Source organism: Salvelinus namaycush, chromosome 35 (assembly GCF_016432855.1).
Source record: "Salvelinus namaycush isolate Seneca chromosome 35, SaNama_1.0, whole genome shotgun sequence".
In the NCBI taxonomy this organism is placed as follows: domain Eukaryota; kingdom Metazoa; phylum Chordata; class Actinopteri; order Salmoniformes; family Salmonidae; genus Salvelinus; species Salvelinus namaycush.
Window position 1 is genome coordinate 24,927,588 of NC_052341.1, and position 17,313 is coordinate 24,944,900.

The 17,313-nt window shown below is 42.3% G+C and overlaps 1 protein-coding gene across 1 annotated transcript in view; it reads right to left on the reverse strand.

Annotated features, from left to right (window-relative positions):
• LOC120030063 (carbonic anhydrase-related protein 10-like) overlaps positions 1-17,313 on the reverse strand; it is a gene marked incomplete at its 5' end in the record, with an annotated part of 274,054 nt that overhangs the window by 196,412 nt on the left and 60,329 nt on the right. Inside the window, one exon of the mRNA XM_038975383.1 lies at positions 812-954. Coding sequence (XP_038831311.1) covers positions 812-954 — 143 coding nt within the window. The remainder of the gene's footprint in view (positions 1-811; positions 955-17,313) is intronic.

Here is a 17,313-nt window from a genome sequence, read left to right on the forward strand (position 1 = left end):
TTATGTCATGCAATAAAATGCAAATTAATTACTTAAAAATCATACAATGTGATTTTCTGGATTTTTAGATTCCGTCTCTCACAGTTGAAGTGTACCTATGATAAAAATTACAGACCTCTACATGCTTTGTAAGTAGGAAAACCTGCAAAATCGGCAGTGTATCAAATACTTGTTCTCCCCACTGTATCTATGTGGCTAATTCATGTGTCTGTGTATGTGTGTTTATGTTTACGTCGTTTTGTGGTTCCACCTCACAACGGATTTCATATAAAATATATATTTTGTCCTGTATAGGCCTCTATTCCGGTAACATATTACTGTGTTTGTGTTGTGTGTGTGAACCAATATGTATTATGGTAATATCCAGCCAATGTAGAGTTGATCCAATGCCATCTGTCTCTGTAAAAAAAAAAAACTGTGACAAACAACTGACTTTGTTCACCGGGATAGAAAAAGTGAAGCGTTTAAGCCAGCAACATTGATCAGAGATCTGTACATGGCTAGTTGCCAAACAAACCATACAACAGCATTATAGAACCACACAATAGTCCCACAAACTCGAGGCGTCCCAAACAAAGCAGTGAGGAACCGACAATGCAGCGACATCCATCACCCCAGACAATAATGCTGGGTCTGAAATAGCACCCTATTATGGATGTAAAGCACTACTTTTGACCAGTGCACTATATAGGGAATAGGGTGCCATTTCGGACTCAGGCCCTGGTCAAAAGTAGTACACTGTATAGGAATATAGGAAGAGGGTGCTATTTGGTACACACTCTGAGAGTACCATTGTTGAGTGTTTGTTTACCTTGCGTCCTCCCGTGTTGAGCCGGATGGGCGTGAGGAAGGGGTCAAAGATCATGTGGCTGGTCTCGATGTTGACGGGAGACTGCCTCTTCCCCACGGAGCACAGGTTCCAAGCTGAGTTCACTAGCCCCCAGAATGACGGCACTGCAACACACAAAGAAGTAGAGACAAACCGGTTTGTATGTGTTGCTAACGATGGCGACGCAATAGGGCAGAAGCGGTTAGCATGTGTACTAAACAATGGGATTGAAATACAAAGAGGTGCAACACAAAACGGTTAGCATGTGTTGCTAAAGAGATAAGAGCAGCTGAGGAGGGTTTTGTTGTGTCTTTGTTAGGACTACTCTATGGTGCTGTGAAGTAAATTATCGGTCCGATGGCAGGGCGTAGATTGCACATGTAATAGGGACACGATAAGTTAGTACACACACGCACAAAGACACACACAAAAAACACACAAACACAAACGAACGAACACACACAAACACACACAGTCGTGTTTGAACTATCAAGTTTCAAGTTTTAATGTCACGTCACAAGTACAGTGAAATGCCTTTCTTGCAAGCTCTAAACCCAATGTAGAAATCAATATCTATATAGTACAGAAAGAGACATACAGTAGAACAAAAACATGAGAAATTCAAATAAGAAAAACACGAGAAAGTAAGCTAGCTATATACAGGGTCAGTTCCAATACCATATTTACTATGTGGAGGGATACTGGAGTGGTATAGATAGATAGGTACAGTATAGGGGTAAGGTGACTAGCTGTCATGATGTATGATAAATAGAGTAGCAGGAGCATACTGTATGTGTGTGTGTGTGTGTGTGTGTGTGTGTGTGTGTGTGTGTGTGTGTGTGTGTGTGTGTGTGTGTGTGTGTGTGTGTGTGTGTGTGTGTGTGTGTGTGTGTGTGTGTGTGTGTCCTGTATGTAGAGTCTTGTGAGTGTGCATAGAGTCAGTGCAAAAAATCTAGGGTCAACTCAGATAGTCTGTGGAGCAATTTTGTTGGCTATTTAGCAGTCTTATGGCTTGGGGATAGAAGCTGTTCAGGAGCCTGTTGGTGTCAGACTTGATGCATCGGTAATGCTTGCCGTGCGGAAGCAGAGAGAATAGTCTATTTCTTGGGTGGTTGGAGTCTTTAAAGGAATATTTGGGGATTTTGGGGATTTTGGCAACTTCGCCAGAGTCAGATGAACTTGTGGATACCATTTCTCTGTGTCCAGTATGAAGGAAGTTAGAGGTAGTTTCGCTAGCATGCTTTCAGATACCCATAAACCTCCAGTTATTGCGCTAATACTATTTAGCAATTATGCCAGCGCTAGTTAGCTACTTCCTTCAAACCACAAGCAGAGACATAAAAATGGTATGCACAAGTTCATCTGACTATGGGGAAGTAGATAAAGGTCCTCATTGTCAAAAATGTCCGGACCTTCCTTTCACACCGCCTGATATAGAAGTCCTGGATGGCAGGGAGTTCGGCCCCAGTGATGTACTGGGCCTTCTGTACCACCCTCTGTAGTGCCATGCGATGGAAGGCAATGCTGTTGCCATACCAAGGCAAGCAGTGATGCAGTCAGCCAAGATGCTCTCAATGGTGCAGCTGTAGAACTTTGTGAGGATGTATGTAGGTCACCCAGAAGAACCCCAAGCAGAAAATGGATATGAACAGTTACATCATCCAGGCTTAATCAGAACAAAGTTAGCAAACTCTAGCATCATCAGATAGCACTTCTATGCACTGCTGTAAGACTGGCAGGACACAGTGAGAGGATGACACTACTGGGAAAGTGCTATCTCTATATTAATCTCCCTCTCTCTCTACATCTCTCCCTCGCTATCTCTTTCTCCCCACTGATGTCTTATATAAGACTTGGCCACTGACGGCAGGAACTCTCATCCTGTGCAGAGGGAAGGATGTCTTCATCGTTTCACACGGATTAACACATTTCCGCTTAGAATCACAGCCAGGATTCCATTTAGAATCACATAAGGAACTCCACAAGGAAGTAGAAATATCATTTTTACTCTGTGAATTCCACTATTGGAAATTCCCATATACACCACAAGGCCAAAAGTATGTGGACACCCCTTCAAATTAGTGGATTCGGCTATTTCAGCCACACCCATTGCTGACAGGTGTATACAATCGAGCACACAGCCATGCAATCTCCATAGGGAACATGGGCAATAGAATGGCCCGCATGGAAGAGCTCGGTGACTTTCAACATGGCACCGTCATAGGATGCCACCTTTCCAAGAAGTCAGTTTGTCAAGTTTCTGCCCTGCTAGAACTTCCAAGGTCAATTGTAAATCCTGTTATTGTGAAGTGAAAATGTCAAGGAGCAACAACGGCTCAGCCGTGAAGTGGTAGCCCACACAAGCTCACAGAAGGGGACTGCAGAGTATCGAGGTCCAAAGTGACTCCGGAAGCAACGTCAGCACAACAACTGTTCGTCTGGAGCTTCATGAAATGGGTTTCAATGGCCGAGCAGCCTAAGATCACCATGCGCAATGCCAAGCGTCAGCTGGAGTGGTGGAAAGCTTGCCGCCATCGGTACCTGCCTCAATGCATAGTGCCAACTGTAAAGTTTGGTGGAGGAGGAATAATGGTCTGGGGCTGTTTTTCATGGTCACGGGCTAAGCCCCTTAGGAAAATTAAGGGAAATCTCAACGCTAGAGCATACAATGATATTGTAGATGATTCTGTGCTTCCAACGTTGTGGCAACAGTTTGGGGAAGGCCTTTTCCTGTTTCAGCATGACAATGCCCACGTGCACAAAGCAGGGTCCATACAGAAATGGTTTGCCGAGATCGGTGTGGCCTGCACAGAACCCTGACCTCAACCCCATCGAACACCTTTGGGATGAAGTGGAACGCCGACTGCGAGCCAGGCCTAATCGCCCAACATCAGTGCCGACCTCACTAATGTTCTTGTGGCTGAATGGAAGCAAGTCCTCGCAGCAATATTACAACATCTAGTAGAAAGCCTTCCCAGAAGAGTGGAGGCAGTTATAGCAGAAAAGGGGGGGGGGGGGTCAACTCCATATTAATGCACATGATTGTGGAATGAGATGTTCGACAAGCAGGTGTCCACATAGTGTATTTCAATAACACCTCAAAGATGACTCTCGCTGTTTAGTTCACAAATATGAAGTTGAGTTAGCATTTCTAACCCTAGAGCAGTGGTCACCAACCTTTTTTAAGTCAAGATCACTTTCTGAGTCAAAATGCAAGTTGAGATCTTAAGCCTATGCAACAATAACCAATTGAAAACAGATCTGAAGCAATGAGGGTTGTGCAGTAGATTATAGGCCCAATACATTATCGCTGCATGTTGGCTATGTTTGAACTTCCCTGCCAATGTTATTCTTCTCAGATGATTTTGAATGTATAAACAGTCAGTAGTTTACATACACATTAGCCAAATACATTTAAACTCAGTTTTAAACGATTCCTGGCATTTAATCCTAGTAAAAATTCCCTGTCTTAGGTCAGTTAGGATCACCACTTCATTTTAAGAATGTTAAATGTCAGAATAATAGTAGAGAGAAGGATTTATTTCAGTTTTTATTTCTTTCATCACATTCCCAGTTGGACAGAAGTTTACATACACTCAATTGGTATTTGGTAGCATTGCCTTTAAATTGATTAACTTGGGTCAACCTTTTCGGGTAGCCTTCCACAACCTTCCCACAATAAGTTGGGTGAATTTTGGCCCATTCCTCCTGACAGACCTGGTGTAACTGAGTCAGGTGTTTAGGCCTCCTTGCTCGCACATGCTTTTTCAGTTCTGCCCACACATTTTCTATAGGATTGAGGTCAGATCTTTGTGATTGCCACTCCAATACCTTGACTTTGTTGTCCTTAAGCCATTTTGCCACGACTTTGGAAGCATGCTTGGGGTCATTGTCCATTTGGAAGACCCATTTGCGACCAAGCTTTAACTTCTTGACTGATGTCTTGAGATGTTGTTTCTATATATCCACATAATTTTCCTCCCTCATGATGCCATCTATTTTGTGAAGTGCACCAGTCCGTCCTGCGGCAAAGCACCCCCACAACATGATGCTGCCACCCCCATGCTTCATAGTTGGGATGGTGTTTTTCGGCTTGCAAGCCTCCCCCTTTTTCCTCCAAACATAACGATGGTCATTATGGCCAAACAGTTCTATTTTTGTTTCATCAGAACAGAGGACATTTCTCCAAAAGTACGATATTTGTCCCCATGTGCAGTTGTAATCCGTAGTCTTTTTTATGGCGGTTTTGGAGCAGTGGCTTCTTCCTTGCTGAGCGGCCTTTCAGGTTATGTTGATATAGGACTCGTTTTACTGTGGATATAGATACTTTTGTACCTTTTTCCTCCAGCATCTTCACAAGGTCCTTTGCTGTTGTTCTGGGATTGATTTGCACTTTTTGCACCAAAGTATGTTCATTTCTAGGAGACAGAACGAGTCTTCTTCCTGACCGGAATGATGGCTGCGTGGTCCCATGGTGTTTATACTTGAGTATAAACACCATGGCGTTCAGGCGTTTGGAAATTGCTCCCAAGGATGAACCAGACGTGTGGAGGTCTACAATCTTTTTCTGAGGTCTTGGCTGATTTCCTTTGATTTTCCCCTGATGTCAAGCAAAGAGGCACTGAGTTTGAAGGTAGGCCTTGAAATACATCCACAGGTACACCTCCAATTGACTCAAATGATGTAAATTAGCCTATCAGAAGCTTCTAAAGCTATGACATAATTTTCTGGAATTTTCCTAGCTATTTAAAGGCACAGTCAACTTAGTGTATGTAACTTACTGACCCACTGGAATTGTGATACAGTGAGTTATAAGTTAAATAATCTGTCTGTAAACAATTGTTGGAAAAATTACTTGTGTCATGCACACAAGTAGGTTTCCTAACCGACTTGCCAAAACAATAGTTTGTTAACAAGAAATTTGTGGAGTGGTTGAAAAATGTGTTTTAATAACTCCAACCTAACTGTATATATTTTTTTATTAGGTATATAATCACACTGGTAATAGACAATTTGTTGTATTACTTATGAGGCACAGCTAAGTGAGCATAATAGTGCTTCTTTTTATTTTTGCTGGACTGATGGCCAACATCTGATGATCAGTCTGAGGGGAGGGAGCAGGGGTGAGGCTGCCTCTCACCCGCCCCTCTGCCTTCCTTCTCTCCGCTAAGGAAAAGAGAACACAGTCTTCCAGCTGATGGCAAAACTCAAGTCGCACTGCATTATTTCTGCCTCATACACCAATTCATGTTATTACTCCTATGACTATAGAAAGTGACATTTTCCCCGATATTAAAAAAGTCTCAAGGCTCTAATAATAACAACACAAGCTTATTGAAACACGTTGCTACTCATTCATTGCAGCTGCAGTGCTGGTTGTAGCGTGAGTGGAAGTAGGGAGAACACATATTTTATGGCTTACAAAAGGTGTTGACAGTGATGAATAACAATTTAAACATGAACTTACACATAAAAACAGCAGCTATTTGCTGTATTCATTGAGTCTCTCTCTAGTCATGGTTGTTCAAGTTTTTAAATCTCAGTATCAACTTTGCTGTGCGTTCGAGTTAACGGCTCGAGGAAACTGTACAGACACAGTGATCTGGGATATCTGATTGGCAAGCTGTAGGCCTATAGCTGCACTTGATTTGGTGTCTGGGCTTGCCGTGTAAGCAGAGTTCTACCTTCAGACACATGAAATAGTTCAAAATGGGAACACCTTGGCTTCCGGGCACAAGGGCTGCTGTATCAAGTGCACCTACCGCAAACAGCGCAAAATGGAAAAAAAGGCTTTGGCGTTGGGTTTTTTACAGAAATGTTTGGTGATCAACCAGGAGTGCCTTGGGAGATCGGCCAGTCGATCACAATCGATTGGTTGGTAACCACTGCCTTCGAGGGACCACTCACATTGCTCACTATCAAGTCTGGTAAAGCAGCAATACATCATGGCTACGATTCTCCTCGTGTCTTTGGAAAAAAGGTGGCGCTGAATTTGACATTTTTGATGTCTCATGGTGAAAAGGAACTTCATTCTGAGGCATAATCCACTTTCCTTGTGTATCTTGGAAAGTTTCCAAACATACAGTACAGCAGCTGTTGGTCACCGGCGCCATGTTGTCATGTTCAGAAACTTGGAAAGAGGAGAGTGGTGGAGGGTTGACATGTTATTTATGGTGGCACAACTAGGGCCGGCACAATTACAGTATAGTTGTGTAACAGGCGATTATGGATGAAGACCGTCATGAAAATAAAATAACCGTCACAACCGGGGATTGTGGAACAAACAGCTGACTGAAGACGGACGGCCGGGCATTTGTGTGGTTGAGTCCGTTTCTGAGGTTACATGGACTCTTTACATGATGAAACGGTGTTGCTATTGCTGAAACAAGCAGAGTGCAAACGAGTCTTTGGTTACCTAGGTAACACCCCCCTTCGTCCATTTTTTGTTGTTGTTGTTGCAATTTAAACGATTATAACGGTGACAGTGGTCATTAGGCTGACCAATAACTGTCATTCAAAATTCCATGACCGTCGCAGCACTAGGCACACCTATAACTGTAAGAGCGTTCAAGTATCAAACCCAGGACATATGTGTGAATCAAGACAGTGTTGGCTGAGCTAAAGCCCATGTACGGCTTCTCCTGCACCTGCTCAACTCACTGAACACCCTTTGGACTCGGACTGGACAGTGTTAAGTGAAACTTCTGTAGTTTGTCTGAAAAGGTGGTTTAGCATGATGTGAATTAAATATGAGCATTTCCACTACACACTTTGCAGCCCAGCCATCTTTCACCAGTCAACGAAACCACCTGCTGTCCAATATACTACACACACAGACACACACTACAACCCACCCCTGCTGTCAAAACCAAATTACTCCAGCCTGCAAAATTGCCAGGAGGGGGAAGAGGGAAAAACGACACAACAAAAATACATTAGAGAGTTGGAGAGTCATCTCTTGTTTAAGGTACTATTGAATTGGCAGTAATGTCTTTCCTGTGAGACTCAGAGAGGGAGGATGAGAGAGGGAGAGGGAGAGAGGGGGAGAAAGTGGGCGGCAACCACGCTCTAGATGCTAAATCCTTCCGAGAAATGACAGGAAATCCATGTGTGGAATGAGTGTACATGATCGATCCATTGAAACCTTGGCCCCTGTCACAAATGTACACATAATTATTAGGCCTTGATAGATCCCTGCAAGTGGCTACCAGGGCAGGGGACACCCGACACCCTTGAACATAGGCACAAGCAGCTGTGTCAATAGTCCAACAGGACCCTTCACTGGCTTCGCTGCCTTCCTATAGCACCTACCTCCCATATATCAGGCCGTCTGTTGCCGCATATTAACCTCACTTTAATTTCTTATTGGCAAGCTGTAAAAGAGGACAGGGATATATATGAGCTGGCCTTTAGCCGCTGGGTGGAACATACTGTAGGTGCTGTGATGTGTGGAGGGAGGGGATGTGTAGGCCAGTTCTCTAGGACCTGTTCGATAACTTCCCCTTTTTCAGACGACTGAACATGACTGAATGAAGATTTGGCCAGGGATAACCTACGTAAATGCGGACTTATCTTCGGAAATTAGCTTTATGAGCTTTATCATTCATTATTCAATAGCTCTATAAGGAATCACAGAGCCCTGTGCTTATATTCTTTGATCCTTTATGTGTGATTTTGGTATAGAGAGAATAATAGGATTTCATGACAGTTGATTCGATAATTAACTCATATAATCATATAGCTAGGCATATAATCCTTCCCTTCTTCATTTCCTTCCATACTACCATACAATCATTTCCTCTCACCTTTGCTTCTTTCCCTCCTTCCCTCCTCTCCCTCCTTCCTTCCTTTCCTCCTTCAATCAGCTAATCACCAATCAGCCCACCTGTAAACCACCACCTATCCACCAATAGATAACATGTACTTAGTGTAGTTTCTTAGCTGTGTATGCAGGCTAATTAAGTTGACAGCAGCCCTAGAAGGAACAGGGTTATGCGTTTACTCTGGGCCGTCCCGGTGGGTTTATTTGGGGTTGAGGAGGGTAGAGATCAGGGCAGAGCTCTGGGCCTCGGGGGTCTGAGAAGAGAGGAGACACACTACACAATTAGACCCTACTTTAATGACCTCCTCTACCATGGACAACAGAAACCAGTAAAGCCCTGCCTGGAGGAGAGTGCATTAGAGGATGGTGCTGTAGGTAAAGACAAACACAGAGACTCTGCCCACACACACATCATTTATACAGTGCCAACGTTCATCAAAATTGTTAAAAGTATAAATGTTTTATTCTACTAAATGCAACAGTTGGATAACGTATGAAGATACTCCAAACGTTTATAATTGTTTAAATCCATTAGATATTTACTGAATTATAGCAGATAAAACATTTTAGTGGCAGGGACAAATAATGAATGGATTTCAGGGATTTTGGTGGGAATTCGTGTTTACAATTTATTGTCAAACTTCACTTTTATTTTCTTAGAATGCATATATACATTTTCTAATGGTATCAGGTATAGTTTTGTGTTAAAAAAATAAAGAACATGATAGGTGTCTAATTTGAATAAATATGAGGGTGTATTTTTGCATATATGAATACATTAACATAATGTGGTGGAGCAGAGCTGCAACCACCAATAACTTGCTCTGTCTAGGCCTACATGCACTCACCGGTGCTGTCTGGACTGCCTCATTAATTGTTGTCACGTTCTGTTGCATAATTCAAGTTTGTCAATAGCAGGATATCCTGGGATTAAAAATCAACATGCTTGGCTCTAGATTACACCTATCTATACATACTATACATTGTATGTGAAATCAGACATAATATCACTATAATCCGAGTGTTCATTTTTGGAAGTTACTTTCATTTCAGTGCATCTCATTTCAACTGTATTAAATTATAACCTTTTTCAATTCCACAAAAAATGAACACGCATCAAAATAATGTTATCCTTCTTCTCTTTCTTTTGATGTAAGTGTCGAGAAGATGAGTTAAATCCCAGACTAAGCTTTACCGTTCATATTGATGCAACGGAAAGACAATGTATTCCATTGAGCCCATTACAGCCTTTACATGCTGTATTTGACAGGTCATTACAATCACTTCCATGGTCCTAACACCATAGCGGATCCCTTTTTGGGGCTATATGGAACCTTTTTTTGAAGGTTCTATAAAGACTCATGCTTCATACGATTCAAAATGGAGCCTGTATAGTACTATAAATAACCCTTTCCTAAGGTTCTATATAGCACTAAACAGGGTTTACGCTATGGTTACATAGAATTTTTTTTTTTTTATGGAAAATGGTTCTATAAAGAACCTTCGTTCATGTCAAAGGTTCTTTGTATATCCTTTCGAAGAACCATTCAGAGGTTTTTATTCTGGTTAGCCATATTATATTGTTAAAATTCCATAGGTGTTATTATTGTTTAAATTGACATGTTGAATTAGGTGTTCTAACTCTAGAACAGCTGGGAGTCAAGGATAGAATTGGGAACCACTGATTTTGGCAACAGTTCTCAATTGATACAAGGCCACACTGTATTTGAGTCTTTCACAAGACACTGTCACTGTTCATAGTCACATTTAACATGTAATCGCAAAACACTTCAAGATTAGATAAACTGGAATGACACTCACTCATTGTTTCACAAAAAGAGCTGTGAGCAAACCACACCCCTAAATACATTTTAGTTATAACTAAAAGAGGAAAGAATCCTTTTCTGAACTGCAAAGAAACATTATGCAAGAACCGTTATGGTAATGAATGTCTGGGATTAGCATTAAAGATAATGTCAAAATTCCTCTGGCTCTCCACTTGAAACACCGCCTCTCTCTGCTCCCCATCCTGCTCACAAGATGGAGGACATTTCGCGGAGAGGGTCCGTTGCTGTTCTGAACAGAATGAGAAGTGTTCAAATCCTGACCGGGTGCCACGGGAGGAATACAATATTGAAATCCTGTCAACAGTGACTCAGAAAACAGCAAGTTAAAACACAGAGAAAGATACTTTTCTGGTAGGTACTCACATTTTTTTATTTATTTTTTTACCCTTTCCCAAACATTAACCCTTCAGGGATTTGTTTGTCCAAACTGTCTACGTCCAAAAATTTATGGAAAAAAGCTTAAAGTATAAACTTAAACGACTAAAATCAAATATAAAGTATGTAGAAAAGACAATTTATTTATTTTGTTATTAAGTTTGAGCCAAAGAACACATGGCAAAATGCATAGAATTGCAGGGAAGTATCAAAAAAATTACAAAATGCTCTCTCAGCTTCCATGGCAAAATGTGCAGAATTGCAGGAAATTAGCTTAAAAGCTACAAAAATGTATCTCGGCTCCATGGAAAAATTCAGAGAATTGCAGGAAATTAGCTTAAAAATGCTAAAATTAATAATAATAATAAAATAAAATAAATGGAGGCCTAATTACTATTTTATTTTAATTCAGCCATGCTGCCCGCACCCATTGCCATGCCCCTTGCCAACGTTGGCCCTTTTTGATGCAGAAAAAACCCTGCCCTTAACTTAACCAGTCGGAATGAATGCCTAAACTTCATGTTTTAACCCTATCAAAAACCTACACTTAGAAATGTTATGTTTGGATCAACGAAATTTGACATTAGGAGAAAACTGGTTAAATGTCCAAATCTGAAGTGAAATCAGTAAAACTGTGAGATCTTGTTGCAGCACTACATGAATTGAAATGTATCTGATGTTGTCCACACATCTAGGCATTTTGCTATGGCAACCTTTATTCAATATTCAATACAAATTGAACTCTTAAGAAACATCTGAGGATGTAGGGGGAGTGAAGGACATGAATGAGTAGCAGTACTCTGACGGCAGTACACTGACAGCTAACCCATTAGCCAGCCAGTGCCTTTACTTTCACACACACTCATTAGTCCAGATCATCAATAGACTGCCTTTATCAGCTGTATCATCATGGCTAACGGAGCTAGCGCTGGCGCCACTAGCTGACGGTGAGCGGAGGGCACGGTAAATCATTGGCCTGCCATCATGACAAAGGTAAATACCTCAGGTATTAAACACCTCCATAATAAGGAGAGCATGAGATGGGCTGTGTGTGTGTGTGTGTGTGTGTGTGTGTGTGTGTGTGTGTGCGTGTTTGGCCCCACTCTAAATGGCCAGTGACAGTAGGTGATGTTGGTGCTCGTCCTCTGATGCTAGTGTAATGCTGCCGGCCTATAGCACTGCTCTGTGGGGCTCATTAGCTTTGCTTGTCAGAGGAACAATAAACATCTCCATCAAGCTAACCCCTCCTGTCACGTTGTTAATGGACCAGGATATACAACCTGGTGGCTAGTGTAGAGAGAGACACACACACGCACATGCACAGGGACATAAGCAAGCGCGCGCACACACACACACAGGCACGCAGGCACTCTCACATACACTCTCTCACACACACACAAACACACACTTACACACAGGGTCTGCATATTTAACTTGCCGGTTGCCAACAAAGGCCACTGGGGCCCAATAACAAACATTATCGTTTTGAGGGAGAGAGATCCTGGGACCACAGGGTTTGTGGCTTGCACAGCACCACTGCTCAGCACCATAGAAAGCACCCCTCCCTACAGTGCCACACTGTTCAGAACCATGGACAGCTCCATTTCATACAGTGCCATGCTATTCAGAACCATGGGCAGCTCCATTTCCTACAGCGCCACGCTTGTCAGAACCATGGGCAGATCCACTCAAAGCTCCAGTCACTGCAGCCCCACACTATAGCAGCACACCAATTCACAGCAGCTTCACTCCCTTGGTGGCCTGAAGAATCCTCTGTAAACATGCACTTTCTCTCTTGCTGTCTACAAAAGCATGTTCAAGCATGTCCAAGCATGTAGGCTTTATTACCCAGGGTCATGCTGGTCTATGGCTGAGCTCCACCTCTATAGAACTTTAATTAAACCACTGACACAGATCTGACCCAGGTCTTGAAATTGTCTTTAGGTCAAATGTACATACATACAGGTCTTCTGGGGAAAAGATTTGGGCTAAAGGCAGCTTTTAGCTCTATAATTCAAGTTGTTATTTTTGCCCAATTCTCTTCATTGGACTAAAACAGGAAGCTGGATTTCCCCCCCCAAAAAAAATTCCAAGCAGAAAGAAATAATTAACCATGCTAATCTCTTGGCCAAGAGCTAAGAGTCTGATAAGGTTCTGTAATATAAAATCCCTGACTTCTCTTTTCATGTCCTGAAATAGGGACTTACATGGTATCACACAATGGCGGTCAGTACTATTTTGTCCAGGGCTAATTTTCAGTGGAGAGATATTAATAAGAGCTAATGTCTGTCTCCTCTATCTACTTCAGTGGGCAGTGATTGGGAGGAGTTAGTGACATGGAGTTAAAGGAGAGGAAATCAAGAGACTTTTTTGGAGGATCACTTTTACACGCACACACACACAGACACACACACACACAGAGACAGATCCATCATGGGAAGGAGAGTGATAGGGGGACAGGTAAAACTACTCACCCGTCCCTAGATAATAAACTGCTCACCACCAAGGATAGCCCCACAGCTCCACTCACTAGAACGCCACGCTGTACAGCACCACTCCCTTCCAGCCCCACACTGTTCAGAACCATAGATAATTCCAGTCACTGCAGCCCAACACGGTACTATAGCAGCACACCATGTTACAGCAGCTTTACTGCCTTGGTGGGACCCAAAGGTCCCGACAGAGATTCTTCAAGCAGCGGGCGGTCAGAGTGCAAGTGTCCTCTCTCATCATTGTTGCTGCTTCAAGTTCAGTAGCCATACGTGCGAGATCAGGTGCACGTGTGGTCTCAATTAAATAAGAGTAGACTATGCATGGGCAGAGAAGCACAGGGAAGTTATCTTTCAAGGAAATGTACTTCCTAAATATAATTAGGCTAAAGTTTACTGCAGTGCATTGAAAAAAACATTGGTGACCCATATTATTATACCTATTTCTTTGTTAAGTTTTGCACATTTTGATATTGCCTATATGGAAAAACATTGCTTGTACCATGGCTGGCACGCTAGCTGTGTCACATAGCCTACGCCTAAAATATCATTGCGGGACTGCGGTTGGGTTTACGACCAGTTCTTGCGGGAGCGGGTGGGTGTCGGACAGAAAGCCAGCGAGAGTGGTATGAAAAGTGGCGGGTGCGGTTGGGAGCGGGATGAAGAAATCAGTCCTACGCAGACCTCTAGCCTGAAGAATCTTCTAAAACCATGCTATTTATCTCTTGCTGTCTACCAAAGCATGTTCAAGCATGTCCAAGCATGTAGGCTTTATTACGTGTGTGGATAATCTTTTTTACCCAGGGTCATGCTGGTCTAGGGCTGAGCTCCACCTCTGTAGAAGAGGAGGAGGAACTTTAATGAAACCTACACATCCACTGACACAGATCTGGAAATTGTCTACAGATGATCAAATGTACGTACACTACCGGTCAAATGTTTTAGAACACCTACGCATTCAAGGGTTTTTCTTTATTTTTACTAATTTCTACATTGTAGAATAATAGTGAGACATGTAAACTATGAAATAACACATATAGTATCCAAAAAAGTGTTAAACAAATCCAACTATATGATATATTTGAGATCCTTCAAATAGCCACCCTTTGCCTTGATGACAGCTTTGCACAAACGTGGCATTCTCTCAACCAGCTTCATGAGCTAGTCACCTGGAATGCATTTCAATTAACAGGTGTACCTTCTTAAAAGTTAATTGGTGGAATTTATTTCCTTAATGTGTTTGAGCAAATCAGTTGTGTTGTGTTGTGATAAGGTGGGGTGGGGGGGGGGGGGTATACAGAAGATAGCCCTATCTGGTATAAGAACAAGTCCATGTTATGGCAAGAACAGCTCAAATAAGCAAAGAGAAATGACAGTCCATCATTACTTTAAGATATGGAGGTCAGTCAATATGGAAAAGTGCAGTTGCAAAAACCATCAAGCGCTATGATGAAACTGGCTCTCATGAGGACCGCCACAGGAATGGAAGACCCAGAGTTACCTTTGCTGCAGAGGATAAGTTCATTAGAGTTACCAGCCTCAGAAATTGCGGCCCAAATAAATGCTTCACAGATTTCAAGTAACAGACACATCTCAACATCAACTTTCAGAGGAGACTGCAGTGAATCAGGCCTTCATGGTCGAATTGGTGCAAAGAAACCACTACTAAAGGACAACAATAATAAGAAGAGACTTGCTTTGGCCAAGAAACACGAGCAATGGACATTAGACTGGAGGCACACTTAACCAGCATGGCTACCACAGCATTCTGTTCGCTGCTCTGGCACCCCAATGGTGGAACAAACTCCCTCACGACGCCAGGTCAGCGGAGTCAATCACCACCTTCCGGAGACACCTGAAACCCCACCTCTTTAAGGAATACCTAGGATAGGATAAAGTAATCCTTCTAACCCCCCCCCCCCCCCCCCCCCCCCCTTAAAAGATTTAGATGCACTATTGTAAGTGGCTGTTCCACTGGATATCATAAGGTGAATGCACCAATTTGTAAGTCGCTCTGGATAAGAGCGTCTGCTAAATGACTTAAATGTAAAATGTACAAATTCTGCAGCGATACGCCATCCCATCTGGTTTGGTCTTAGTGGGTCTATCATTTGTTTTTCAACAGGACAACTACCCAACAAATCAAATCAAGCTGCATTGGTCACATACACATGGTTATTAGATGTTATTGCGAGTGTAGTGCAATGCTTGTACCTCCAGGCTGTGTAAGGGCTATTTTACCAAGAAGGCGAGTGATGGAGTGCTGCATCAGATGACCTGGCTTCTACAATCCCCCATCCTCAACCAAATTGAGATAGTTTGGGAGGAATCGGACCTCAGAGTGAAGGAAAAGCAGCCATCAAGTGCTCAGCATATGTGGGAACTCCTTCAAAACTGTTGGAAAAGCATTCCAGGTGAAGTTGGTTGAGAATGCCAAGAGTGTGCAAAGCTGTTATCAAGGCAAAGAGTGGCTATTTGAAGACTCTCAAATATAAAATATATTTTGATTTGTTTTACACTTTTCGGTTACTACATGATTCCATATGTGTTATCTCATAGTTTAGATGTCTTCACTATTATTCTACAATGTAGAAAATAGTGAAAATAAAGATAAACCCTTGAATGAGTAGGTGTTCTAAAACTTTTGTAGTGTACATACAGGTCCTCTGGAAAAAAAAAGCCTGGAATAAACATTTGGGCTAAAGCCAGCTTTTAGCACTATAATTCTATTCTTTCTTTTTCCCTTCCTCCAATTCTCTGCATAGTCCTAAAAAAGGAAGCTGGATTTCCCAAAATGTTTTTTTTTTCCCAAGCAGAAATAAATAATGAACCAAGCTAATCTCTTGGCTAAGAGCTAAGAGTCTGATAAGGTTCTGTAATATAAAATCCCTGACTTATCTTTTCATGTCCTGAAATAGTGACTTACATTGTATCACACAATGGTGGTCAGTACTATTTTTTCCAGGGCTAATTTTCAGTGGAGAGATATTAATAATTGCTAATGTCTGTCTCCTCTATCTACTTCAGTGGGCAGTGATTGGGAAGAGTTAGTGACATGGAGTTACAGACTGGAGAGGGATTCAAGGGACTTTTTTGGAAGATCACTTTTGCACACACACACACACACACACACACACACACACACACACACACACACACACACACACACACACACACACACACACACACACACACACACACACACACACACACTTTCTCTCCTAATGAAGGGATGTGGGTAATAGAGCCTAAAGTATACCCTTTTCACTGGCAATAAGAGCAGCATCCTCCACTCAGACTGACAGGAAGACTGGAACACATAGACCTCTCTCATCAGTTCTCTCACACCCACCCACACACTGCAGCTTGGACCATGGCAGTGTTTCCCAATCCGGTCAATTGTTTGCAAAATACTTGCAATGCCCTAGCAGTAACACTGAAATACATCAACAACAATATTAAGCCTATTTGTATTCAACACTTGCATGGACACAACACTCAGAATACATCTGTGTCGGATCTGAGAAGCAGCACACAGCTTGTAATGACTCCGGACAACGGACTGCCCAGTCTAATGCTATTTTCATTATTCAATTTCTTTATTTAATTGTTTAGGATCTGAACACTTAAATAAACACTTTTCTGTAACACTTTTTAAACGCTTCAAGGCATTTAGAATTGAAATGCAAACGTTGTCACATAGGGCTGGGGACAAGAATCAAGGTTTGAATTTTTTTATGAGTGTTTGTCTTTTTGGTCTTTTTGGTGCACCTTCCAACTCGCACAAAAACACCAAGCCCCTCCCCCTGTCACTCACAACAACAAAGACAAAATATCACTTCTTCCTCTTTGAGAACAAGCACATGCTATTTGCATTTGAGGTTTGGTCCGACAAATCGGTCATAGGGGCACAATAAGACATTACTTTACTCAACTCCCAAAGTTAGAACA